The sequence below is a fragment of the Rhincodon typus genome, chromosome 14 (assembly GCF_021869965.1).
Source record: "Rhincodon typus isolate 14 chromosome 14, sRhiTyp1.1, whole genome shotgun sequence".
In the NCBI taxonomy this organism is placed as follows: domain Eukaryota; kingdom Metazoa; phylum Chordata; class Chondrichthyes; order Orectolobiformes; family Rhincodontidae; genus Rhincodon; species Rhincodon typus.
In genome coordinates, this window is record NC_063345.1 from 66,273,993 (window position 1) to 66,300,395 (window position 26,403).

The 26,403-nt window shown below is 42.1% G+C and overlaps 2 protein-coding genes across 3 annotated transcripts in view; one reads left to right on the forward strand and one right to left on the reverse strand.

Moving 5' to 3' along the window:
• LOC109920156 (FERM domain-containing protein 7-like) overlaps nt 1–20,122 on the forward strand; it is a 41,406-nt gene extending 21,284 nt beyond the window's left edge. The window contains exons 7-12 of the mRNA XM_048604954.1: nt 7,457–7,604; nt 9,078–9,173; nt 9,267–9,433; nt 13,669–13,737; nt 15,104–15,167; nt 16,132–20,122. Coding sequence (XP_048460911.1) covers nt 7,457–7,604; nt 9,078–9,173; nt 9,267–9,433; nt 13,669–13,737; nt 15,104–15,167; nt 16,132–17,109 — 1,522 coding nt within the window. The 3' untranslated portion in view covers nt 17,110–20,122. The remainder of the gene's footprint in view (nt 1–7,456; nt 7,605–9,077; nt 9,174–9,266; nt 9,434–13,668; nt 13,738–15,103; nt 15,168–16,131) is intronic.
• Nucleotides 20,123–21,267: 1,145 nt separating this feature from the next.
• The window catches only part of LOC109920155 (serine/threonine-protein kinase 26), a 100,412-nt gene continuing 95,276 nt past the window's right edge, over nt 21,268–26,403 (reverse strand). For both annotated transcript variants that reach the window (XM_048604880.1, XM_048604879.1), the window contains exon 11: nt 21,268–25,502. In XM_048604880.1, coding sequence (XP_048460837.1) covers nt 25,478–25,502 — 25 coding nt within the window. In that variant the 3' untranslated portion in view covers nt 21,268–25,477. The remainder of the gene's footprint in view (nt 25,503–26,403) is intronic.

The window sequence follows — 26,403 nt, forward strand, 5'->3', positions numbered from 1 at the left end:
AGGGTCTAGGCCCGAAACGTCAGACTTCCTGCTCCTCTGATGCTGCTTGGCCTGCTGTGTTCATCCATCTCTACACCTTGTTATCTCAGATTCTTCAGCATCTGCAATTCCTACTATCTCGGATAAGATTTCAAACCTGCTGTCTCCCTGTGGATATCTAAGAACACATGAGCATATTTTACAAAGTGCAGAATTTCAGAGTTCTGGCCAATAATCACTCCTCAATTAACACGACTAGAAAAATAGATTAACACTTCATTTATCAGACTGTTCACATGTATTGCTGTGTCTAAACTGGATGCTGTATTTGTCTCCATAAATCTTCAAAAATAATTCACCCAAGATGATTCTAGGACAGTTGATATATTTGATGTTGTGTGAACGATGCCTGGCAAAGTCACTGATCATGAGAAGGTTACTAAACAATTGGAAGCAAATTATTTTATTTATTTACTTACATCCATTTAGGACTGACTTGAAGGAAACTTTTTTCACTTAATATCTTTCAAAATCTCTACCCCAGGGAGCTATAAACGGTCAAATTTGTTCAAGCCTTAAATTGATAGACTTTTGGCATCAAGGGAATTAAAGGATATGTTGGGGAGATGGAATTGTTGAAGGAGATGCACAATCTTATTGAATGGCAGAGTAAGTTTGAGTGGCTGCAAGGCTTTATTTTACTTCTGATTCTGATTTTCCTCTATTACTTATATTAGGTTAGAACGTGTGTAAATATCAATTCATGTCTTTTTCATTGGGAAGGATCAGTTTTATAAGCTCTTCTACAAGATACAGCAAGTGAGACAGAATGAAAAAAAAAGATGAACAGGCTTGACCAAAAGCATGCAATTGCTCAGTGCAATCTTGGACAAGTCTGTGGTATGTTCGAAGATGACCATTGCAGGAACCTGGTGGCATTTTCCACCTTGACCAGATGGTGACATTGGATTCAGATTGTACCTGCACACAATCCTCCTTTGATTTGTGTTGTTTTAGTTCCATGTAATGATCAGTGGTGGTGGAAGAGGCAGATAACAAGAAGGTTTATTTGTACAATAGCAACAAGTACAATCACATTTGATAATTATGGGAACTTTAAGCAACTGATACAGATATATCTGCTCCGTCCAAAGCTAGAGTAGAACTCGTTGTTTTCACCCACGTACTGTGAGTGTGATATCAGGAGATTGGCTGGAGTCAATGTAACATTAATATTAATGCACTGAGAACTATTAGCTTATTCAACATCATCTGCAAGCTTTTCTTTGCCACCTCTCCCCACAGGTAACCTATTTTACTGTTATGGATATAACTATATTACATTCAGCACAATCTCAACTCCCCCACCACTCCCCCAACCCCAACGTTTGCCTTCACAAATGAAGATTCTGGACAGTTTACATGTTTCTCAGAATGCACTCTGTCCTGATTTGGAAGAGTTGTTGCTATTTTACTATCATTCCATTTGTGGAGATTTAGCACAGTTTTGGCAGTGCTGACTCAATGGGCCAAAGGTCTCTTATGTACTGTATGGTTCTATGATTTTTAAGGACCGTTGATCATTTCTCAATTAGAAGATCATTTACCTCTTGGAGATACTTTATGGAGGATATGATTCTTTGTACGTCTTGTTGTTGGTGCATTACCATATCTAGAAGATCATTAATTTCCTGAATTTCCTTTCCAGATGACCTCTTCCTTGGTCATTCAGGTAGTTGCCTCATAACATCATCTGGGGGGGCCTTTAATCTCATGAACATGCATCATCAAAGATAATTGATATGTTGAAACAAATTCTCGTAGAATTCTGGGTCAGTCAATATTTTTCCAATTGGATGAAGCTTTTTTTTGGGATGTTTAGACCAGATAATTTCTTCTTCTTGACCACTCCTTTTTATGTAGGCATTAGTTAGGGTCCTATGGGGTCATATGCAACTCATCTCCTTTGAGTTGTTGATGATACTGGACGTTTTCAGTCATCTTTCATAGTTAGGATGAAGTTGATTTTCTCACACTCTCAGTCACTGTCAGAAAGGGAATTGCTCACACAATATCTCCCATATCTTTGATGTGGAAATTGACAATTCTGCTGTATCAAGTTGTCCCCCAAAGTGTTCTGTTGCCTGAATGATATGTTGTTGAAGATTTTTCAATGAGCTCATGTGGGTTGTACTGCTCATTTGTGTTCTCAACATTGGCTTCTTTTCATGAACCTTACTGCATTCTATCTTCTAACCTGTTTGCAGATCAGAATACCCGACCTGACTCCTATGTACAGGAGTGTTTTTCAGATTGGCTTTGTGCTTACAGCTTCCACAATTAATTCTGAGATCTTCAGTCCCTTTTCAGATCTTTGGCCACCTGACCATTGACTGAGCCCTGTTTACACACCAAGCAATGCCGAAGTGTCCCTGATAGGCCTGTAAAGTTGGTCCGTCTCCTTTTCTTGCCACCTTGCTAAAGTTTCTGTGTATAAATCCACTTTTTTATTGAGAGTTCCTCTTGAAAGTGCCTCCCCAGCTCCTTGGGGCAGTGTATTCCACAACAACTTGCGACAGAAAAACAGATTTCTCCTCATCTGCACCCATTGCACCTCCAGGCCTTTTACCAAGAACTGCTTGAAAAGGAGGAAAGACGTGCATTCATGTAGTGCCTCACTTGACATCAGACAATGCTTTGCAGACATTGAAGTGCAGTCACAATTGTAACGTAATGGACCATTTATGCGCAGCAAGCTTGATGACGATAATCTGTTTTGGTGGGGCTACCTGAGGAATGAATATTGGCATTGACGCTAGGGAGAACTCTTGAAGTTGTGCTGAAGGACCTTTTACATCTGTCTGAGTGGGTAGGTGACCCTTGATTTCATGTCTTTTCTGAAAGACGTTGCCTCTGACAGTGCAGGTGCCTTGGCCTAAAATTCGTGCTTAAGTGTTCAGTTGGGACTTATTTCCACAAACTTCTTGCTTGGAGACAAGTAGGGACCCAGTGAGTCATAGTCACCCACCTCAATGAGAATGGAGATAGTTTCTATCTATAAATGGGTATGTCACCATTGTGCAGTGAGGACTATACTCACTTATATATCGATCTTTAATTTCAACAGCATTGGCTTCCTATGGTTGGGGCTGGGGTGGGAGGCTGTGTTTTGCCAAGAGCTATGTTGTACTCTGGCAGATCGCCCAAGAATCCGTGATTCATTGCGCGCCCTGATGGTTTTGTGGGCTGTTTAACTAAGAGGGGGTATCACACCATGCCCACAAAGATTCAATTCTCATTCATCACAGCAGGTCCATAAGTCCTAAGACGTCAATTATTTGGCATTAAATTTGATGGCTGAAGCCCCTATGAAATGTTTTGAGACAGTTTATTGCATGCTGTAGAGACGTAAGTTGGTTTGTAGTAGGAGTAACCGGAAAGCAAGGTAAGAGATTGCTGCACCTTTGGTGATGATCTTTGCATCCTCACTGTCCACTGGAGTAGAACCAGATGAATGGAGGGTGGCAAATGTTATTCCCTTGTTCAAGAAAGGGAATAGGGATAATCCTGGGAATTACAGACCAGTCAGTCTTACTTCTGTAGTGGGCAATTTATTGGAAAGGAGTCTGAGAGATAGTATTTATGATTATTTGGAAAAGCACAGTTTGATTAGAAATAGTCAGCATGGCTTTATGAGGGGCAGGTCATGCCTCACAAGCCTTATTGAATTCTTTGAGGATGTGACAAAACACATCGATGAAGGTAGAGCAGTGTATGTGGTGTATATGGATTTTAGCAAGGCATTTGATAAGGTTCCCCATGATAGGCTCATTCAGAAAGTAAGGAGGCATGGGATTCAGGGAAATTTGGCTGTCTGGATACAGAATTGGCTGTCCAATAGAAGACAGAGGGCGGTAGTAGATGGAAAGTATTCAGCCTGGAGCTCAGTGGTGTTCCGCAGGGATCTGTTCTGGGACCTCTGCTCTTTGTGATCTTTATAAATGACTGAGATGAAGAAGTGGAAGGGTGGGTTAGTAAGTTTGCTGAAGACACGAAGGTTGGTGGAGTTGTGGATAGTGTGGAGGGCTGTTGTAGGTTGCAATGGGACATTAACAGGATGCAGAACTGGGCAAAGAAGTGGCAGATGGAATTCAACCAGAAAAGTGTGAAGTGATTCATTCTGGAAGGTTGGATTCAAATGCAGAATACAGGGTTAATGACAGGATTCTTGGCAGTATGGAGGAACAGAGGGATCTTGGGGTCCACATCCATAGATCCCTCAAAATTGCCACCTAAGTTGATAGGATGGTTAAGAAGGCATATGGTGTGATGGCTTTCATTAGCAGGGGAATTGAGTTTAAGAGCTGTGAGGTTATACTGCAGCTCTATAAAACCCTGGTTAGACCACACTTGGAATATTGTGTTCAGTTCTGGTCACCTCATTACAGGCAGGATGTGAAAGCTTTAGAGAGAGTGCAGAGGAGATTTACCAGGATGCTGCCTGGACTGGAGGGCAGGTCTTATGAGGAAAGATTGAGGGAGCTGGGGCTTTTCTCATTGGAGCAAAGAAGGATGAGAGGTGACTTGATAGAGGTGTTCAGATGATCTGAGGCACAGACAGAGTGGATAGCCAGAGACTTTTTCCCAGGGCAGAAATGACTATGAGGATGGGGCATAATTTTGAGGTTATTGAAGGAAGGTGTAGGGGAGATGTCGGAGGTAGGTTCTTTACACAGAGATTGGTGGGTGCATGGAATGCGCTGCCGGTGGTGGTAGTGGAGTCAGATACATTAGGGACATTTAAGTGACTCTTGGATAGGCACATGGATGATAGTAAAATGTAGGGTATGCAAGGTAGTTTGATCTTAGAGTAGGATAATAGGTTGGCACAGCATAGTAGGCCAAAGGGTCTGTACTGTGCTGTACTGTTCTATGACACTATTGCTTACAACAGTTTTAATTTCAACCTTTCCGAAGGGAAACTGAAATCGCTTATCTTTTGTCACTCAATAGTAAATCATCCATGATAGTAAAATGCTGTAAGTTCTCAAAGAATTTTATTCTCAACCAATTCACTGGATTTTGGCCTGGATATCCTTCAACATAGAGTCATACAGCATGAAAACAGACCCTTTGGTCCAACTAGTCCATGCTGAACGTGATCCTAAACTAAACATGGAGTCATAAATTGATAAATTATGAGTCATAAAACATTTTTCATGTGCCACTGTAGTAATACCAACAGATTCTTTCCACTTTTTGGATTGTATCAGGAATCCAGAAAATCCAATTAAATCTTCTGCTGCTTGCCCGTTGACTAGTTGCTTGAAAACCATTTATTTCTGGACCAGTTGTTCACTGGGGGTAGTCAAACTCCTTCAATTATATTAAGGAAGTTGAAGCTGTGACATATGTACAGGCTCAAAAGTGAGTTGGTTAAACATGAACACTGTATTCATTTTCAACTCTTTTATATGTATCATCTTGCAGTGTAACTAATAGCTCTTCTATGCTTCTGCCTGTTACTCCATCTGAAAGGACACTTTTTTGTGTATCTTTGTGCTGTTTTTCACAAATTTATTCCCCTTTACTGTGAGGATCTCTAACTTATCATCTAAAGTCTTCACATATTCCTTAAGAGCCTCCTTCACTAAGGTCTCTGCATTTTCTAAGTGTTGCTGGCTTTTCCTCATCCACACACTTGCTCCAGTGCTTCTTACCAACTCCCAAATGAAGTTTTGCCTTTGGAGAGCTGTGCTTGATTTTTTGCTGCTTCTACATCAAGAGCTCTCTTTCCCTTTTGGTGATCAATTTTAACTGCTGTCTATTTGTCTGTATTTTCTTAAAGTGGTAATGCTCCTAAAGTGGTAAATAACTTGCTTGATTTTATTCTTCTTTTCTCTGGTATTTTCTTTTTTTCACGTGGTCATCGTCAGATTTGAACCATTGCAACCCATGTAGTGTTTCCCAAGATGAAAACTGTTGGTACCTTATGGTATTTGTATTTGGTACCAGTCTGTAGTACTTGGATAAAGACTGTTTCAGATAGTTTGCTGTCTTCAATCCTCCTTTGTCTTGGGCCTATCTAGTGATTAGTTGTAGAGGTTACACCCCTGTAGAATGTGTACAGATGACACTGTTATTAGATATCAAAAATTACCTTATGATCAAAATAATTACACTTGAATTTTGTCAAGCATGATTACCAGGAGTTTAAGGAGGTGGTACAGATATATCTGCTCCCTCTGAAAGCTGAAAGAGAACATCTTGTTTCCATTCACAGACTGTGAGTGGTATCAGTAGAATGAACGAAACATGTTAATATCTCAGGAACCATTACCCTCCTCAGCCATGGTATTGATGATTCCCAGTAAAGGCAGAATTCAGAGTGAAAAATGTGTCAACCATTTCAGGCATGTACAAAGGACAATGGTTCTGTTTGTTGGAGGTCAGTCAACTCAGCTCCAGGACTTCATCAGGGTAGTGTCCTAGGCCCACCCATCTTTAGTTGCTTCATTAATGACCTCCATCATAACGTCAGAAGTGGAGATGATTTTTAATGATTGCACAGTGTTCAGCAACATTTGCAATTCCTCAGCTGCAGAAGCAGTCCAAGTTCATATGCAGCAAGACCTGGACAGTATTCAAGCTGGGGCTGATAAATGGCAAGTATCATTCATACCACAGAATTTAACAATCTCCCCTTGACGTTCAATGGCATTATCATTCACCACCTTCATCATTCACTCTCTTCTCCACTAATGCACATTGGCAACACTATATACCATCTACAACATGCACTTTGACAATCATCAAACCTCCTTCAACAATATCTTCCAAATTCATGACCTTTAACAAGTAGAGGAACAAGGGACACATGGGAGCTCCACCATCTGCAATTTCCCTCCAAGTCCCGCACTATCCTGACTTAGAAATATGTTGCTGTTCCTTCACTGTGACAGTGTCAAAATTCTGTAATTCTCTCCCTAACAGCTCTGGGGTGTACATACACCAGATGATTCTAGAAAATAGTTCACCACCATCTTTTCAAGGGTAATTCAGAATGAGCAAATATTCTGGCCTTGTCAGTGAGACATCTCATACTGAATTAAAAATTGGAAAAACCTATATATCCACTTCACAGGAAGCCCTGACTTCACCTTCCCAAAGATGACTAGGGATGGCCAATAAAGATTGGCCATATCAGTGAATGAACTCAGTCATATCTGAGAATGAACTGACAAAAATCTTCTCTGCTTCACCAAAACTGCCTTGTCCTGTGCACTGGACCAATACACACAAAACATATTTCAATTGAGGTCGAATGTGGAACGCTCACAACTTTCAAACCAATCTATTTCGGGTCTAATATTCAATTCGTAACAGGCTCCATGCAATCCCATCGTTTCAGGATTTCTGTAGTCTTAGTGAGGCGCTTTGCTCATTGTTAATGAATGAACATTTGACCTTTGCACAGAGGGCTGACCTCAGCAACTTCTGACATTCGCCTTCTCGACACAGCACGGAAACTGGAGATGTATGGTGTCAGGCTCCATCCAGCCAATGATGGTGAGGGAACACAGATCAATCTGGCTGTTTTGCACATGGGCATATTGGTCTTTCAGGTAGGTTAAACCCAGTGAATGTTGTAAACCATTGTGAAGAGAAAGGTTCTTCACGTGTGACATGAATTGCCTTGAGTCTCTGACTAGAACGTCCTAATTGTTATGCTGGATGTTCTTGTGTTTCATTATATAGAGGAGCTTTTCTGTTCAGGCTGTTTGTAGCAAAGGTTGCGAAATAACAATTTTCATGGAATCCAGACGAATCAGACAGGGTTAGATTCTAAAACACTGACAAAGATCCTAGAGTCCCATGGAAAGAAAATGTCATTTGTTTTCCTGTTAACCAACAAAGGCTAACCATAAATATTGAACCGAGATCCTCAAAACACCACTGGAACCCATGCTGACACATTCAGCTCCTGTGAACCTGCAGTATATCCCAAACCTAGAATCCAATGAGAACTGCCCCTTTCAGTTCCAGCCTCTTGTCCGCCACCAGCGCCACACCCCCCATCCCGTTTCTTCACACCGCAGTGGCTCTGCCTTCAGGTGTAAATACTAAAGTTCCCTCTCTAAATTTTTGACAAGAAAAAGGGTGAAAGGTTACAAGGTGTGGGTGGAAATGAGGAGTAATCAGATCACCGTGACGGTATTGAATGGCAGAGCACAGTTGAGGCGCTGAGTGATCAACTGCCATGCCCAATTTGTATATCATGCAGCTTCTCTCCCTCACAACTCTCTCTTCTCATTGTAAGTGCATTGAATAAAGAAGTTGGGAGGTCATGTTGCGGCTGTACAGGACATTGGTTAGGCTACTTTTAGAATACTGTGTTCAATTCTGGTCTCCCTGTGAGAGGAAAGATGTTATTAAACTTGAAAGGGTGGAGAAAAGATTAACAAGGATGTTGCCAGCTTTGGGCTATAGGTAGAGGCTGAAAGGCTGGGGCTAATTTCCCTGGAGATTTGGAGGCTGAGGGGTGACTTTGTAGAGGTTTATAAAATTATGTGGGGCATGGATAGGGGGAATAGCCAAGGTTTTTATTTTCAGGGTGGGGGAGTCCAAAACTAGAGGCCATAGGTTTAAGGTGAGAGGGGAAAGATTTAAAAAGGATCTGAGGAGTAGCTTTTTCATGCAGTGGGTGGTGCGTGTATGGTATGAGCTGCCAGAGGAAGTACTGGAGGTGGGTACAATGACAACATTTAAAAGGCATTTGGATGGGTATATGAATAGGAAGGGTTTAGAGGGATATGGGCCAAATGTTGACAAATGGGACTAGATGAGATTAGGATACCTGGTCAGCATGGACAAGTTGGACCGAAGGGTCTGTTTGCGTGCTGTACAAGTCTATGACCTCTATGTCTGTAAGTCTGATCAAAATCTACCTCTTTGCTAAAGTGTTCAGTCATTTGTATCTAATTACCTCATTAACCTCCAGTGAAGTGCTGAGGGATGTTTTACAATGACAAAGGTCCTTTACAAATACAAATTGTTGTTGTGACAGGATGGATTTATATTTCCAACTCTCATTCCAGGGCAAGACAAAGATCAATACATTCAACTGGGCCAAAATACGCAAGTTGAGTTTTAAGAAGAAACATTTCTTTATCAAGCTCCACTCCAACATTTTTGTAAGGTTTGCTTTTACTTCCATCATCACTTGAGATTAGTGTGCATCAAGTGATTTCTTGTCTAATAACATGTCCTCTGTTCAACAATGACAGACCGCCTCATGCAAGGACTCTTTGGAATTCCTGATGGCAAGTCGTAATATGTGCAAGCAGTTCTGGAAGACCTGTGTTGAATATCATGCTTTCTTTAGGCTCCCTGAAGAACCCAGATCAAAACCCAAGCCCATACTTTGCAGCAAAGGTTCCAACTTTCGATACAGGTACTGGGCAGAATTGTCCCTAAGGATACTGTTCTTCATTGCATCGAAATATCACATTGCCCTCTGAAGTTAAATTCCACTGTTCAGGAACAAATTTCAATCTATAATATCAGACATAGCTCTTGCCTCAGATTCGAAAGGTTGCAGTTCAAACACCACTCCTAAGAATCAAATACATAGAATATCTTATGTTTCAGACCTATGCAGAGATTGTACTAGTTTGATCTATTTATTCACAACGTTTTATCCTGTCTAAAACACACTTTGGCTCTTCCAGCTCTTCCTAGTGCTCAGTCACAGCAGTGTGTACCATCTATGACATCCAACGCAGACATTCAGCAAAGCTCCTTAGGCAGCACCTTCCAAACCCATGATCACTTCTGTCTAGATGGACAAGGACTGCAAATACATGGGAACACCATGATTGGCAAGTTTCCCTTCAAGCCACTCACCATCCTGCGAGGAAGTGGCCGATAGAATAAAACATGGGAAAGTGTGAAGTTATGCACTTTGGTAGGAAGAATAGAAGTGTGGACTGTTTTCAAAACAGGGAAAGACTTTGGAAATCTGAAGTAACAATGGACTAGAGAGTCCTAGTTCAGTATTATCTTAAGGTTAACAAGCAGGTTCAGTTGGTATTTGGGAAGTCAAGTGAAACATTAATGCAATTTCAAGAAGGCTGGAATACAAGAGCAGAGATGTACTGCTGAAGCTGTATAAGAATTTGGTCAGACCATATCTGGAATATTAAGAGTAGATTTGAGCCCTATAACTAAGGAAGGATATGCTGGCATTGGAGGGGGTTCCAGAGGAGGTTTACGAGAATGACCCCGAGAACGAAGAGCTTGTCATATGAGGAGTGGTTGAGGACTCTGGGTCTGTACTGGATGGAGTTTGGAAGGATGCAGGGGGATCTCACTGAAATGTACAGTATTCTGAGAGGCCTGGATAGAGTGGATGTGGAGAAGATGTTTCCACTAGTAGGAGAGACTAGGACTTAAGGGCACAGCTTTAGAGTGAAGGAACAATCCTTTAGAACTGAGATGAGGATAAATGTCTTCAGCCAGAGGGTGATGAATCTGTGGAACTCTTTGCACAGAGGGCTGTGGAGGCCAGGTTATTGAGTGTATTCAAGACAGAGATAGATAAGTTCTTGATTGGTGAGGGGGATCAAGAGTTATGGGGAGAAGGCAGGAGAATGGGGTTGAGAAATGTATCAGTTGTGATGGAATGGTGGAGAAAACTCGATGGGCTACTTAATTCTGCTCTTATATCTTATGGTGTTATGGACTTAAAAATAAATTGCCACTCCTTCAATGTTGCTGGGTCAAAATCCTGGAATTCACTCTCTAATGGCATTGTGGGTCTATCCACAGCACATGGATTGCAACATTTCAAGAAGACAAGTCACCACCACCTTCTCAAAGGCAACTAGTGACAGGCAACAAATGCTAGCCCAGTCAGTAATGCCCACTTCCCATGAATAAATAAAGTTTGCTTTCCTCTGAGTCCATCTTTAAGCTTCTATAATCAAGGATGACAAACACCAATAGTAAATCAACTTACATCATCAAACACAGAAAAACCAAGCCGTTGAATACGACACATAAGGATACTGATGAGAAAAATAAGGAACAAAAAGGAGGCGTATGATCCATATGGAATAATATCAGCAATAGAAATCAGGAAGACTATCTCAAATACATTAGACAGGCTAAGGCTGGAATGCGACAGAATAAGAGGAAACATAAGGAAAGGCTGGCAGGCTTCACTAAAACAAGTAGTAAAACGTTCTTCAAATATATTAATAGGAAAAGATTAGTGAAGGATAGAGTGTGGTCCATAGGAACAAACAGAGTATGACGTTCATAGAAGTAAAGGGTGTGGCAGAAGATACTAAATGAATACTTTGCTTCAATCTTTAACAAATTGGAAAATGGTAATAATGGTTCCGTTGAAAATATAAATGTTGAGCAACTGAACAGTACAGTGATAGATAAAGAAGAGGAGCTAAAAAGGCTGGCAGCAGTCCAGATAGAGAAGTCGCCAAGCCCAAATGGGATACATCCTGGATAACTGAGAGGTAAGGGAGCAAATTGTAGAGTCATTGACAGAAATTTTCCAGGCGTCTCGGAACTCAGGATTAGTCCAGAGGGACTGGAAGATTGCAAATGTGATACTGTTGTTTAAGAAATGTACAAAGATAACCCAGGACCCGGGTATGCCTGTCAGCTTGACATCAATTTGAGAAAACTGATGGAAGCCATAATGTGGGATAAGGTAAATATACACTCAGAGGAAAGTGAGTTAATACTAGACAGTCAAGGGCAGGTCATGTCTGACAAATTTAATTGACTTCATTTGTTGAGATAACACAGGCAATGGATGAGAGTAGTGCTGTGGATGTTGTATATTTGGATTTTCAGAAAGCCACATGGCAGTTTGGTTAGCAAATTAAAAATGTTTGGGATTGATGGGTCCTTGGCAGCATGGATTAGAAACTGTCAATAAGATAGAAAACAGGGTAGGTATAGATGGGCATTTCTCAGATTGGAGATGAGTTGAAAGTGGTGTTCTCCAAGGGTAGGTGATGGGACCCTTGATTTATATAAACAATTTTGAGAAGGGTGTTGAGGGCAAAATATCTGAATTTGCAGATGATACTAAGCTAAGGAGAATAGTGAATTGTGACGATGTTGCTGAGTGACTTCAGTGGGACATTGACAAGTTGGCCAAATGAGCAGACACTTGGCCAATGAAATTCAATGTAGAGAAATGTGACATAATGCATTTTGGTAGAACAAACATGGAGAGACATCCAGGCTCAATGGTACAACATTGAGGGCAGTACAGGAGCAGTGGGACTTCAGGGTTCACGTGCATGATTCTCTGAAGGTGGCCAGGCAAATTGAAACAGTTGTTAAGAAGGCTTATGGGATTCTTGGGTTTATAAATTGAGTATAAAAGTAAGGAAGTGACACTACACCTCTACAAATCATTGGTTGGACCACATTTGGAGCATTGGTTTGGTTCTGGGCACCTTACTTAAGGAAGGATGTTAAAGTCCTGGACAGCATGCAAAAGGGATTTACTAGAATGGTACCAGGAATGGAGGCTTTTAGATACAAGGAAAGATTAGAAAGATTGGGCTTATTGCCCTTGGAGCAGAGAAGATTGAGAGGTGACCTTATTGAGCCATTCAAAATTATAAACAATTTTGACAGGGTAAAGGAGGATACTCTGTTTCCACTAGCTGGTATGTCAGTAACCAGCAGTCACAATTTCAAGATTGCCAGCAGCAGAGCTAGTAGTGAGATGAGAAGAAACTTCTTTAATCGGATAGTCGTTAGGATTTGGACTGAGCTGCCTGGGAGAGTAGTGGGGGCAGATTCCATAGGAGGCTTCAAAAGAAAGCTGGATATATATTTGAAAGTGATGAATTCAGAGGGCTAAGGAAATAGGGCTGGAGAGTGGGACTAGCTGAGTAGCTCTTTTGGGAGCCAGTACAGACACAATGGGTCGACTGGCCTCCTTCTGTATTGTAATTTTTTACGATTGTACAGGATCCCGGTTAACACTCTCAGTACAGCACTGATAGCCTTTCAGAAGACATGTTAAACCAAAGCTCTGTGTGCCCTTTCAAGTGGATGCAAAAGATCCTATAGCACAAATCAGAGGAAGAGCAAGATGGTGGCACAATGGTTAGCACCAGCGACCTGGGTTTGATTCGACCCTCGGGCGACTGTGTGGAGTTTGCACATTCTTCTCATGTTTGCGAGAGTTTCCTCTGGGTGCTCTGATTTCCTCCCATAGTCCAAAGATATGCAGGTTAGGTGGCTTAGCCATGCTAGATTGCTTATAATGTCCAGGGATGTGCAGGCTATGTGGGTTAACCATGGGAAATGCAGGGTTACAGGGATATGCTTTGGAGTGGCTAGATGGGGATGCTCTTTGGAGAGTCAATGCAGACTCGATGGGCCAAATGACCTCTATCTGCACTGTAGAGATTCTATGATTCTATGAGCTCTCCCTACCACTCTGCCCATTAATTTCCTACCAGACAGAATCATGAAGACAGAAGATCTATTTATTTTTCACATTTCTGTGAGAGCTTGATATGCAAAGGTATTTTAATGGTGAGGGGGGGGTGCGCTTTGAAGCATACCTAGGTCATGAAAGGTGATATGTAAAGGCAAGTTCTTCCTGTAACTTTTCTTCCTGTAACTTTCTTTCAGTGGAAGAACTCAAAAGCAACTGGCTGACTATCTTAGCAAAGGAGATTTTAAGAAGGTGCCATTTCAAAGGTAATATTCAACAGATTGTCTATCTCAAAATTCAGAGGCATTACTTATTCCTTACATGACATTTTGATGATCATTGAACCAGGTCAATCAGTCCAGCAGGATGAGGCTCCACATGACCCTCCCTGGATCCATATTTGTCCATCAGACATTATTATCATATCCTCCTGTTCCTTTCTCCTTCATCTGCTTATCTGGCTTCTCCTTAAAGCCACCTGTACTGTTCAACTGGTTCAACTACATCAGGTGAGAGTGAGTTCTACCTGTCCTTACTGTCTGGACAGTCTCAGTTGCTCTATAGATTACAATTGTCCATCAATTGTAATAGGGCGGCACGGTAGCTCAGAGGATAGCACTGACTCACAGTGCCAAGGACCCAGGTTTGATTCCACCCTTGTGCAACTGTCTGTGCAGAGTTTCCTCGTGTCTGCATGAATTTCCTCCGGGTGCTCCAGTTTCCTCCCATAGTCTAAAGATCTGCAGGTTATATGGACTGGCCATGCTAAATTGCCCATGGTGTCCAGGGATGTGCAGGCTAGGTGGATTAGCCATGGGAAATGCAGGGTTACAGGGATAAGGTAGGGGTGTGGGTCTGGGTGGAATGCTCTTCGGAGGGTTGGTGTGGACTCGATGGGCCAAATGACCTGTTTCCCCACTGTGACGATTCTACGATCTCTCATAGGTTTGTCTGCATATGATGGAGAATCTATTCAAAACCTCATTGCAAATGTTTAAATAAGCTATTAGCCAGGGTTACAGGGAAGGGGTAGGTTTGGGTGGGCTGCTCTGCAGAGTGTTGGCATGGACTCGATGGGCTGAACGGCCTGCTTGCACACTGAAGGGATTCTATGAACTTCAAAGCGCATAGCTTCTCAACCTGCTCTAATTAAGTGTCAGTTGGTCCTGAGCCAGATGGTTGGGGAACTGGGAGACATTCAAAGAACAGTGGAGCATTTGAAGGACTCAGACCCACTGGATCTCAGATGAAACAAAGACAAACCTTTCCTGCTCAGGGGGTGGATCAGAGATCTTGTTGCATCATTGCCTGACATTCATCCCTAAGGCAAACACCACCAAAACAGTCGGGTTAGCCGCTTAGGTTGACCTCTCAACTCTGAGACAGATAACTTTCCATTAGAAACTTCCAAAACATAATCCCATAATCACGGCTAGCAGTCCAGTGTGGCACCGAGAGACAGCTGCTCTGTTAATGCGGCATCCTTCAGAAGAGAAGTTAAACAGAAGATCCAAATGACCTCTCAAATGGACATAAAAGATTCTATGGAATTATTTTGAAGAGGAAGGCATGATGTTCATATAAATCCTGTGCCTTTATGATTATGTTTGTCTTTTCATCTGTGTTCTGCAGGAAGCATTGTAATGTACAATCTGAGGAAGATTCAGCAGGAACCGGCCTTGAGGTGGGGGTACAGGTCAGTGAAGTAATGGTTCTAAAATGACTGTGTGATCAATTCACTGTTGCATTTATAAAGATTGCTTCAAAAATCATGACTAAAAGATCAAACAGCCAGATAAGATTCTGAGGAGTTTAGTTTTTGATGTATTGTGACTTCAGTGTAAGACCTGAATAGGGTCAGAGGTTTCATTCTCTGACAAATCTGAAATTTAACCCAAAGAAACATGCATTGCCCTCATTTTTATCAAAGCCAAAACAGGCTCAGGAATGCAATCTTACAAACTGAGCAGAGATCAGTGTACACAAGAGAGCAGAACCCAGAGACACCCTCCAGAGCTTTTGGCCATCAGTACAACAGTAACACACTGCTGTCAATGAAGTTTTTCCATTTTCATCGTGAACTGCAGTGGCTTCAGACCAGGTCATTGAGGATCTTTTTAAAAAGACCAGAAAAAAGAGATTATTTTCTATTCTGCTCTATCTAAAGATCAGGTGGTAATGCTGAGTATCTCAGAGGAAGTGCAACTGAGCGGATGACTATACTTGGGAATTGAAGGCATTGGTGAGTGGGAGATCAGCTCATCAGCGAGTGTTTTTCGACTTGGCCATATCATCGTTCTGTGTGAGGCTCACTCCCGCTTAAAGCATTTTAAAAGCATGCAATTGGTTGAGGTCCGGTTTGCAGGTGTTTCTGACAATACCCCAGATCGGTATAATCTCTAGGTCCATATTTTAATCACAAAATAGCGTTGATTTCTTTGAACGTCTATGGTTATCGAGCATGACACTGCATGATTTTTGTAAAATGGGTGATAATGAATTAGCAGCCCACTTCCCATTACTCCCTGTTTTTAGTTCCCATTTGAACGGGCTGCCAACTCGTGGTTACCCATTTAGGCTAACAGACAAAGTCAAGATCAATCCCTGCCTCCAATCATTCTGCTTCATTGATAATCTCTGAGGAATTGTGTCTTATTCAGGACAAGGGATCGTCACATGATCTTCGGGGCATTGGGCAACCAGGAGACGTCCAGCATAAGGTGGGGCCGAGGGCAGCACAGAGACGGAGGAAGGAGTCGGCAGTGGAGATTGTGTTCAGCACTGAACTGGAGAGGTCCAAGCCCGAGGCGGACATAGCATTAGACCTTCTCTCCAGCCGCGATCTCTCTGCTCCCTCCGTCAGCGACGCTGAGGTAAAGAAAGATCCAGTGCAACTGCAAAAAAGCAGCTTAGAGTTTCTGACTAACCGTACCCCGAAGGAAACAGATCCAGGAGGCTTGACAGGTGGGGACTCGCCCAAGTTCACAATAGGGAGCCAATGCCTTGGCGATAGTTTCCCCAATTCGGACAGCTCAACGGACGGATCTCTCCAACCGACGTGCTGCACGTCGACAGACAAAGAAATTGTTCGACTTTCGGGCATAGCCCGCCCAGTCAGCTTGCCCGCTTCCAGCTTCTTAGCCAATTATGGGTTCTACCAGCGGGCTGTGATGAGGGGGAGCTACGGCAGTACACTGAACGCCGTGAAGGAGGAGGAGAACCAACAGGATGACACTCGGCTGCCTTCCAAAAGATCTCGCAGCCAGTCCGATGTGAAGACCCTCGGCCTAGTCCATGCGCCGGAGTTACGGCCCCTGGCTCACTTCTTGCCCTTGGGTCGGAGACAAACTCTCGGTAAACTGGGTCCTGTACACCTAGTGCACGGGATGCTGCAACGCAGAGAGGTCCTGCAGACAACAGAACGATACATCAGCAGTGGCACAGAATCCAGCGACTCAGACTCGGAAATTATCAGCGCCTACTTCCATCCGCGTCCATTCGGCAAAGCTCTTCGATCCTCCGCACCGAAGGGAGGTCGGTTTGCGTCAGCCAGCTTCCAGTCAGACGAAGCAGCCTCATTCGATCGGAATTGCGCCGACAAGCTCAGACACCTGACGATCTACACCGATTTCATTTAGTTTGGGATGGACCCGCCTTCACAGCTTCCTGCCCCATCACCAATCCCCAACCGTTGTCTTTGCCATCACTCCTGACCACGAGTTGACTGTTGTTGGAGTTCTGTAAACATCTCCATAAGAAAATGACCCGAACCGTGAGATTGTGTGCTGGAGTCTCCCTGGTCTCTCTTTCATTATTATGTTGTCTACTGCGATGGGCGCGTTCCATGTAGTTCGTGCACAGTATTGGTTATTTAAACAATTCATTCATCTACTGTCTGAATGATAACTTGTGCATCAAGAATCTTTCTGTCCTCTGTTAAACAGCAACCACCTAATGTTAGTGATCCTTTTTGGAGTTAGACTTAGTTAATTAACCAGCATTACTATTGACTTAAGGGCAATTATGTCTGCTGCTGTAGTAACAGATTTAACATCATTCATGGTAGTTACATACAAGTTCCTCTTATGCTACCACAAAACGTGAAATAGAGAAATATTAAAGGCTATGGCACAGATAAAAGCTGTGGAAATGTACTGCATGGTCGATATCAGGTATACTTGCAGGGCTACCTCAGCACAAGTTGTAGTGACACATGTGATATACAATCTTGCAGACAGAGAGAGATCATGGAATGATAGAATCCCTACTGTGTGGAAGCAGGCCATTCGGCCCAACAATCCTCCAAAGATTGTCCCACCCAGACCCACACCCCCTACTCTATCTCTGGAAGCTTATGCAAACATGGGGAGAATGTGCAAAGTCCGCCCGCGGGTGGAATCAAACCCACGTCCCTGATGCTGTGAAGTGGCAGTGCTAACCACTGAGCCACTGTCCCATCCTGTGGGATCATTCTGTCCCTTTGCTCCCCTCTCTCCTGGCTGTACCAGGATGCATTTTTAGAGAAGGAATGTTTTAACCTCTTGCACATTGTGTTTTGAACTAACAAATACAAAGCAGTCTTTCTGGCAAGGATAAATGTTTATTTCTGAAAACACCTGAAATGTGATCACAAAAAACATATTTTGGATACTCAGATATAGGATAAGAAAATATTTCTAAAAGGTCCAACTTGCAATTAAATTTGACAAAGAGTTAAAAGAATAACATCATTTTCAATTAGCTCTCAAGATAATAGTTGAAACATTGCAGGCTTGAAGAATTCTCTCAATATACTGGGGAGAAATGAAGGCCATGTGTTTCTGGTGAAGAATTCACACAGGTTCACCCCAAACAGCAGCAAGTTTCTGGCTTTCCAGACAAGGTCAAAGTTCTCTTAAAATTAAGAACTATTTTCTGGAAGTTAGAACAAACAAACCCAAATTCTTTGTTTATGTTGACTCTTGAGGCGGTGTTCTCTCTTGTGTTGGTCTACAGATAGTTTTCCTTTGATCTTCACATTCTAGACTGAGTCACTAGATTACCTTTGTCCACTAATAACATATTGGCCATTTCAAATCAGTTTCAGTCATGTGACAGTAGTGGCATATTCCTACAATGGCAGATGGGTGATGGCAGATAATTGTTACACAATGAAGAACATTAACATTCCTGTCTTGAGTAACCTCCTCACTATCTTTATTTGAATGTTAATCTTTGTGCGGCCAGCATATCCAATGGACATTGATGTTTTAAGTCTCTTCAATTAAAATGGAAAGGACAATCACTAACATCTGGGAAGGCTATTTACATTTTATTTTCCAGAGACATTAGAATCATAGAATCACAACAATGTGGAAGCAGGCTATTCAGCCCAACAAGTCTACACCGACCCTGCAAAGGGCAACCCACCCAGACCCATCCCCATAATCCTGCATTTACCATGGCTAACCGCATTAGCCTACACATCCCCGGACACTCTGGGCAATTTCCCATGGCCAATCCACCTAACCTGCACATCTTTGGAGTGTGGGCAGAAACCAGAGCAAACCCACTCAGAACGTGCAAACTCTACACAGACTATCACCCAAGGCTGCAATAAACCCGAGTCCGGAGTGCTGTGAGGGAGCAGTGCTAACCACTGAGCCATGTTGCCATCCACACCATATCAGGACATGAAGTTGTCCCCGTCAGTGAAAACAAAACTTCAAAAGGAGTTCACCTGACCCAAAGGAACCTATTTTGTCAAGATGAGTGTCCACATTTCATTTTAGCTTTTACAAGTAAAGTGTCCAGCAGCTTAACACATCTCATACGATGTGACCGTGACAGAGCATATGAACCTACAACTTCATGTTTGACCCACGAGAGTGGTCCAAAGAAAATGCTTTATTGTCGATATTGTACTCCACCTGCTAAAAACCTGAAGCGTTGTAGGATAACCTCCAGGCAGCTGTGTCACAGTTCTTGTTTTAATGTGCAAACAGAGTCCTGAGCTAAACTCCCATTCGCAACCATCCTTAAATGACTGTATCAATGTGAACACTTTAGCATAATTGCAACATACGTAACAGTTTGCAGGGAGCACTGTAATGGTGTAACCCTGTATGATGTATATGCAATACTGCATTTTACCAGAAGTTGATTAGTTGTTATGGCATGGGACTCATTCAGTCCATTGAGACCATGTCACTTCTCTGTAGAACAATTCAGTTGGTCCCAGATCTCGTCATTGAAAAGGATACAGTCAGATGAAGGAAAAATAGGAGGGAAGGTTCTGTATTTTTTTCTACCCCTTATCAGGAAATGTGCTTCATGGAATCCATTAATAGGTTGGAACAAATATTTTATAAAACTGCCCATTCATTCTAACATAACGCAGAGTACTTAACTGATGAGTGTGGGACAGAGTTTCAGAGGCACAAGATTGCCATTACTTTAGCCTGAGGTTTCCTTTTGTAAGTATTATTGTATAAACTTTCTGCCACAGCAATCACAGACTGGCCAGCTGCATCCAGCATCTTTTTTGGGCTTATTTGAAAATTGCTGCTTTTGTTCCCCGTCTTTAGGACCTGTGATTTTCACACATCCCTCAAAGACATACTATCAATATTCCGCTGAGTGAAAGTTCCAACTCCGCCAAGAATGCAAACTCAACTAAGTTTAATTAAAAACACTCAGATCTGTTCAAGTGACGGTAAAATTGTTGGCTTGTTATACAAACCCAACTGTTTCTCCTGTGTACCCTGGCTTGAGTTATATTGTTGCCATAGAGATTTTCACCTTGCACTCATAAAATTATGGGCTATTACATTTCAGTTCAGATCACAGGTATCCCAAAGTGTTTTACCGTCAATGTAGGAATCTAGCAACAAATCTGCGCACAGCAGGGAGAAATTTGACTGGCTTCCACAATGGCCATGACCATCTTACCGTGCAGTCTTAATGGCACTTTTCTGCCCTTGGGCATAGATTGGGTTGCTGTTTCCCAGAATATAGAGGATAAGAGGTGATCTAATTTAGGTGCTATGGGAGATCAATTGTCAATTATTTCTCTTTCTTTTATGGTGGGATGAAGTCCAGAAGGAGGAGTGTTAAAAATTATAGCTGGGCTACTCAAGGTGACATAAGGCAGCATCTCTCCATAAAGGGAAGAAGAAATTTGGAAAACTACCTCCCAAAAAGTTGTTGAGGCTAGATCAATTGAAAATTCAAACTGAATGTCAGATTTTTTATAGGTAAAGGTTTAAGAAATGTGAAGTTTAAGAAAATGAATCAAGGCAAGTAATGAGTACAGATCAGCTGGGATCAATTGAAAGGCAGAATAAATTCAAAGAGCTAGAATTCCTACAGTGTGGAAGTAGGCCATTTGGCCCACTGAGTTTACACCAATCCACTGAAGGGCATCTCACCCCCTACACTATTCTATCCCAGTAACTCTGCATTTCCCCACAGCCAACCCACCTAGCCTGCATATCCATGGACATAATGGGCAATTTAACATGACCAATCCACCTAACCTACACATCTTTAGATTATAGGAGCATCCAGAGAAAACCCACACTGACACAGGGAGAATGTGCAAACTCCACACAGACAGTTGCCTGAGGGTGGAATTGAACTTGGAACCCTGGCACTGTGAGGCAGCAGTGCTAACCACTGAGCCACTGTACCACCCCTGTGGCTGAATGGCTACTCTGCTTTCTACCTTCTTTTGGGCAAAGAAAAAAAAAATCACTGAATACTGTGTCATTCCAAAACAGTCACCACAATTTCTAACAAGCACTCAAAATACAGAATGAGGATCATTTAAATATTTATTCATAAAACCATTCAAAACCCATGACTAAGAATAACAAATGTTATCTACAAAATAAGATTTACAAGACTAATGGTCACAGATCTTGCAAACACAGATCGCTCACCCCTCCTCTCATATTTCTATATTTACACCGCTACCATTTTTTATACACACTTACAAAAATATTGCTTTCAATCAAGACATTAATTGTGGCTTTTACAAAATTACCTCCAAAATGATAATTTCTGTTTAAACCTAGAAAAAAAATTGGCCTGATTTTTGTCACTTTCAGGACGATTTGACTGGGTAAATATTATTGCAACTGGTACTGGCTAAAGTGTAATACTTGGCAAACTGCGATATATGCCGGGCTCCAACAACAGTGTGTGAAATGATGTGCATCAGAACACTAGTGGCATCTAAATTCTATTCTGCCATTGATATGTTGCCTAATTACCATGCACAAACCAATCACTTGTTGAAATATTTGGCAAAATACGACTAAGCGAACTATATATATATTTGTATATCAAAACAGAAATTTCGCACAAAGGTAAAATTTACAGAGCAGGTTAAAAAAAAGCAAGATGCAATGGTATATCTTTACATTGTGTCCTGCACAAAACAGAACTAAAGAGTCAGAAGGAAAGTGTAAACATCCTGGGATGATTGGCAACAAAATATATACACAAGCAGTTCTCTCTCTCAGGCTAGATATGGAGAACTGTCCATTCCTGGGAGTCCTGACTAGATCCACCAATTTGGGGAGTGCAAATCCTTCCCAAATTATTTCAGCACACATTGAGAACTCAGAACTGAACAGAGCCCCTCATATTCAAGCACAGTTTTACACTTCAATTCTGTGCTTTTGTTCTTTTAGTTCTGTTGAATGGGATAGCCATCTTGCCGGTTAATGGGCATTCTGACAAAGGAGTGTAACTAGTGGGAGAGGGGTGATAAAGAGACCTCCAATTTTCCAATATTTTGGAGACATCACTGGTACGCCAGCCCTCCTCTATCCATAGTGAATGGGAATATTTCATCATATTTTTACAAACAAGGGAGATTGACCGACTTCCAATATTTTTTTTTGCATCTAGAGACATAGACTGCCTCAAACACTTCCTGAAGTGGATGTCAAAAGCAACTGGTCAACTGTGTTCATCGGGCATCTGACCTTTTATTCTGATGCCGTTCTGAGGAACTTTGAAAAGAAGCTGCACACAACTGTGGTGTTACAAATTGACAACAGATAGAAACAACTGTGACCCCCTCCCACCTCCAAGGGGTCTACAAATATACTGAGAGCAAGGGAAGTTAACACGGAGACTGGACCTGAAGAGAAGAGGACTTCTTAATAATTTATAGAGATTGGATAAAAGGTATTTTCGTAGAATTTATTGCATGCCTTCTGCTGTGAAGGAAGACTGCAGCAGCAAGTAGCTCAGCTACTTGACAAGATTACAGAAGAAAAATGTAGAATCTCATTCAAACTCATATTGTGGACATATCTTCCTGACTTGTCGTGGATTGCTCAGCAATTATCTCCCATCTCCCCTCTTGACCACCAATCAACTCCCTCCATGGCCCCCCCAGTGAATGATGGGACAAGTCTGTTAATTCCGGTTTTCCACTGGCCTCTCCCGCTTCTCATGCACTGGGGTGAACAGTCTGCAAGTAGCTTTTTATCTGCACATTGCCTTTTCATACGACCACTTTCAACAGCTTTCTTGCATCATTAAGGGGACACAGAGCAGGTCACTCCCTTTCAAAGCAGGCATTGCCAAATCGAGTTATCGAATGAGACAACTGGGGAGGGGGGTGCTTCTTGAAGGCACAGAAAGTAGCTTTCATTATGTGAGCCTCAAATCTAGCTGTTTGGGAGGGCATAGGGAAGAGTGTTGCTGTGGAGCAATGGGATGATTGGCAAGAAAATATATACAAACGCAGTTCTCTCTCTCTCTCAATCCCATTCTTCAATTGGGGGTTGATTTTGAGGTTATTTTTGTAGGAACCCAAGGCCTAAAGGTCAAGTAAGTATGGCCAACAGTATGAAAGGAGCGAGTGAAAGGGTAACTTGCTTTGTTTTTGTAAGCAAGTGATAATGCTGCTGTTTTAAATAGAATTTCTTGCCTTTTCTTGAGGCAGAATGTAAGATGGTTCCAAAGAGACTGCAGAATCCTGTAAAAAGAAGTTGGCTTCCGCACATGAGCTGTGCAGCCACATAAAACATGGGCATCAGAAGCAGAGATGTCTGCTTTGTCTGAACAATGCCCAAAGTTATTTGCTTGGGCCATACAGAGCTCCGAGCATTGCTGAAAGGCGAAACTGTCAGAGCTTCTGGTCTTGCACGCATCAGGACAAATACAAGAATGCCAAGTTTCAAAGGGGGCAACAATTTACACTGTATGAGGAAAGCGTCCAGATTGGTCGGCAAGTTGACTGGTTGGCAAGTTGATTGGTCAAAGCATTTCCATAGACAATGCACCAGGGAAATATCACTCAACCTGCCCTCATGTTGTTAATGCAGAAAAGGGCAAAAAAGACCGGACCATGTTCTTTCAGTTTCCAGACAACACAGGAATGTGCGAAAGACATGAACAAGCAATTTAAGATCATCAGCCAGATTTGCAATGTACGGCACTTACGCTTAATAGAAGGCAGATATATTCCTTTGCGAGGACCTGCCCTTTGCAACAATAGTATTTGTGCACTTTTCGAATTAAAGGCATCGTGAGGCCAGGAGGAGGAAGGGTAAAATGGGTGGAGGGGAGAGGAGGAGGGGGAGGAGAATTGGAGGAAGTGAGGAAGGAAAGATGGAGGGCGGAGGGGAGGGAGGGGGGATGGGGAGAAAAGCAGGGAGAAGGAGAAGTGAAGGGAGGGCGTGGGAAAGGAGGAGAGAAAGGCAGGAGGGAAAGGGTGAAGGGGATGTGGGAGGAGGGACTGCAATAACTCTACAGTACATTCTCCATTAATGCCAATCAGAATCAACTTCCCAACCAATTAGCATCCTTTACCCATACTGTCTAAATTGTTCTTCCCTTTGAAATTTGGGATTCTTGCGTCTGTCCTGACAAGTACAAGACAAAAAAAGAAAGCTCTGACAATGTCTTTTTATTTTGCAGCAATGCTCCATTCCTATTAAAGATTTACTTTAGTCTTCAACAGGATATGTGAACTAATACCAAGTAATGAACTATAAGATGTTATAAAGAGCAGTCAGCATAATGGGTCAATATGTTGGGAACACATTCCAAAACTCAGGAAACTCCAGCTGTTGTCTTTAAGGACCATGTAGGCTGATTCATTTGGAACCTTCAGGACAGCTGGGGAATGTACCTATCTGAATTCCTATTAATCTATAAATAGTATTAGCGGGATTTATCTGCAACAAAGAAACAGCAGTGAGTGGTGCATCCCAAATCAAATAGGACCACGTAGATATTCAGAAAATATTAATCTGATTCAGTGAGTTGCTTAACTCTTGCCATATTTTCAGGAATGGATATCCTTGGCTTAAGATAACCACTGATTTTACCCGTAGTCAAGATGATGGGATTAGGAGTAGACACTCAAATCGCACAAAGCTGGTCTTGCCATGAGGCAAGGTGACAGAGTGGGGAATCTTAATCATTATACCTCTTTTGCATGATTTGTACTTTCCCATTGGACCGACATGAAGAGAAACAAGACATTTTGGGAGAAGAGGAGAAAGCAAATATCTCTACCCGCTCTTCGAATTAATGGGCACCTTTCTCCAATCTACAATAAAATCCCTCATTTCTGAAAGGCACCTAGCTGCATTACGACTAATCACAGTTGGATTTTGTGGGGTATTAATGTAAAATCAATGCTTTACAATTTCCTAAACACACATCACCATCAAGAATGGCACTTAAGTCAGTGCTAGGGTTTGACATTTCTACTTAAATAATCAACCAGGATGAAGAACCTCTCTGTTTAAAAAAAAATCAATTATTTCAGGCTTTCCTGAAGTCAATTGGGAGTTTCTTCCTTTTTCTTCACCAGGTGCTTTTTTTTTGACAAAGCTCGTTGTTTAAAATTCCGAAGAGTTCAGAAGGTTTTGAGAGAGAACAAAGGTGCAAGGAGGCGAGAAGACACCCCTGTTCCATTTCTGGGGGTGTCATTCGGAGCTCGGTTTGGACAGTTCAGTCTGATAAAAGAATCCAAATTGGTGGGTGATGTCTTTAGGATGCATCAGTCGCTGAAAACCTAATACAGTCAAAAGATCATAAAATTAGAAGGAAAGGTGGCATTTTATGCAGAACAACAGTCTCTCTACAAAAGCTGCCCAACACTTTGCTGTCTGCTTTCTAGTTCGCGTCAGGATCCTTTCCCCTATTGCCCTCATCCAAGATTCAATGGTCTACACCGATTCCCAGTTCAGCAACTGTAACATTTTCAACTTTGTTTCCGAATTCCTCCGCACCTTGCTATCTTTATGTTTTCCGACACCTCTCCGAGATGTTGCTGCTTCTCCAGGTCTGGCCTCTTCCACATTCCTGATTTTTAGTTTCTCTGCACTGGTGCCCATGCCTTCAGATTCCTGATCTTTACATTTTAGAATTCCCTTCCTAAATATCTCCGCTTCTTTCCTCTGCTTTAACTCATTGCTTACCTTAAATCCACTTCCTTGATCATGCTTGTGCTAATATCTCCATGAGATAATGTCTGATTAATGTTCCTGCAAAGCTTCTTCAGGCTACTTTATTGTTTAAAGCAGTACATCACCCTAACTTGGAACATAGATCATAGAACTATACAGCACAGGAATGGGCCTTTCAGCCCACGATGTTGTGTGAACATGATGTCAAATTAAACTGATCCCTTCTGCCTGCCCTTGGTCCATATTCCACCATCCCTTGTATATTCATGTGCTTGTTTAAGTACCTTAAATGCCACTATCGTATCTGCCTCCACCACCATCCCTGGCAGCGCATTCTAAACTCCTACCACTCTGTGTAAAAAAAACTTGCCTTTCACATATCCTTTGAACTTTCCCCCTCTCGCCTTAAATGCATGCCCTCTAGTATTAGACATTTCAACTCTGGAAAACTATTCTGATTATCAACCCTATCTATGCATCTCATCATTTTATAAACTTCTATCAAGT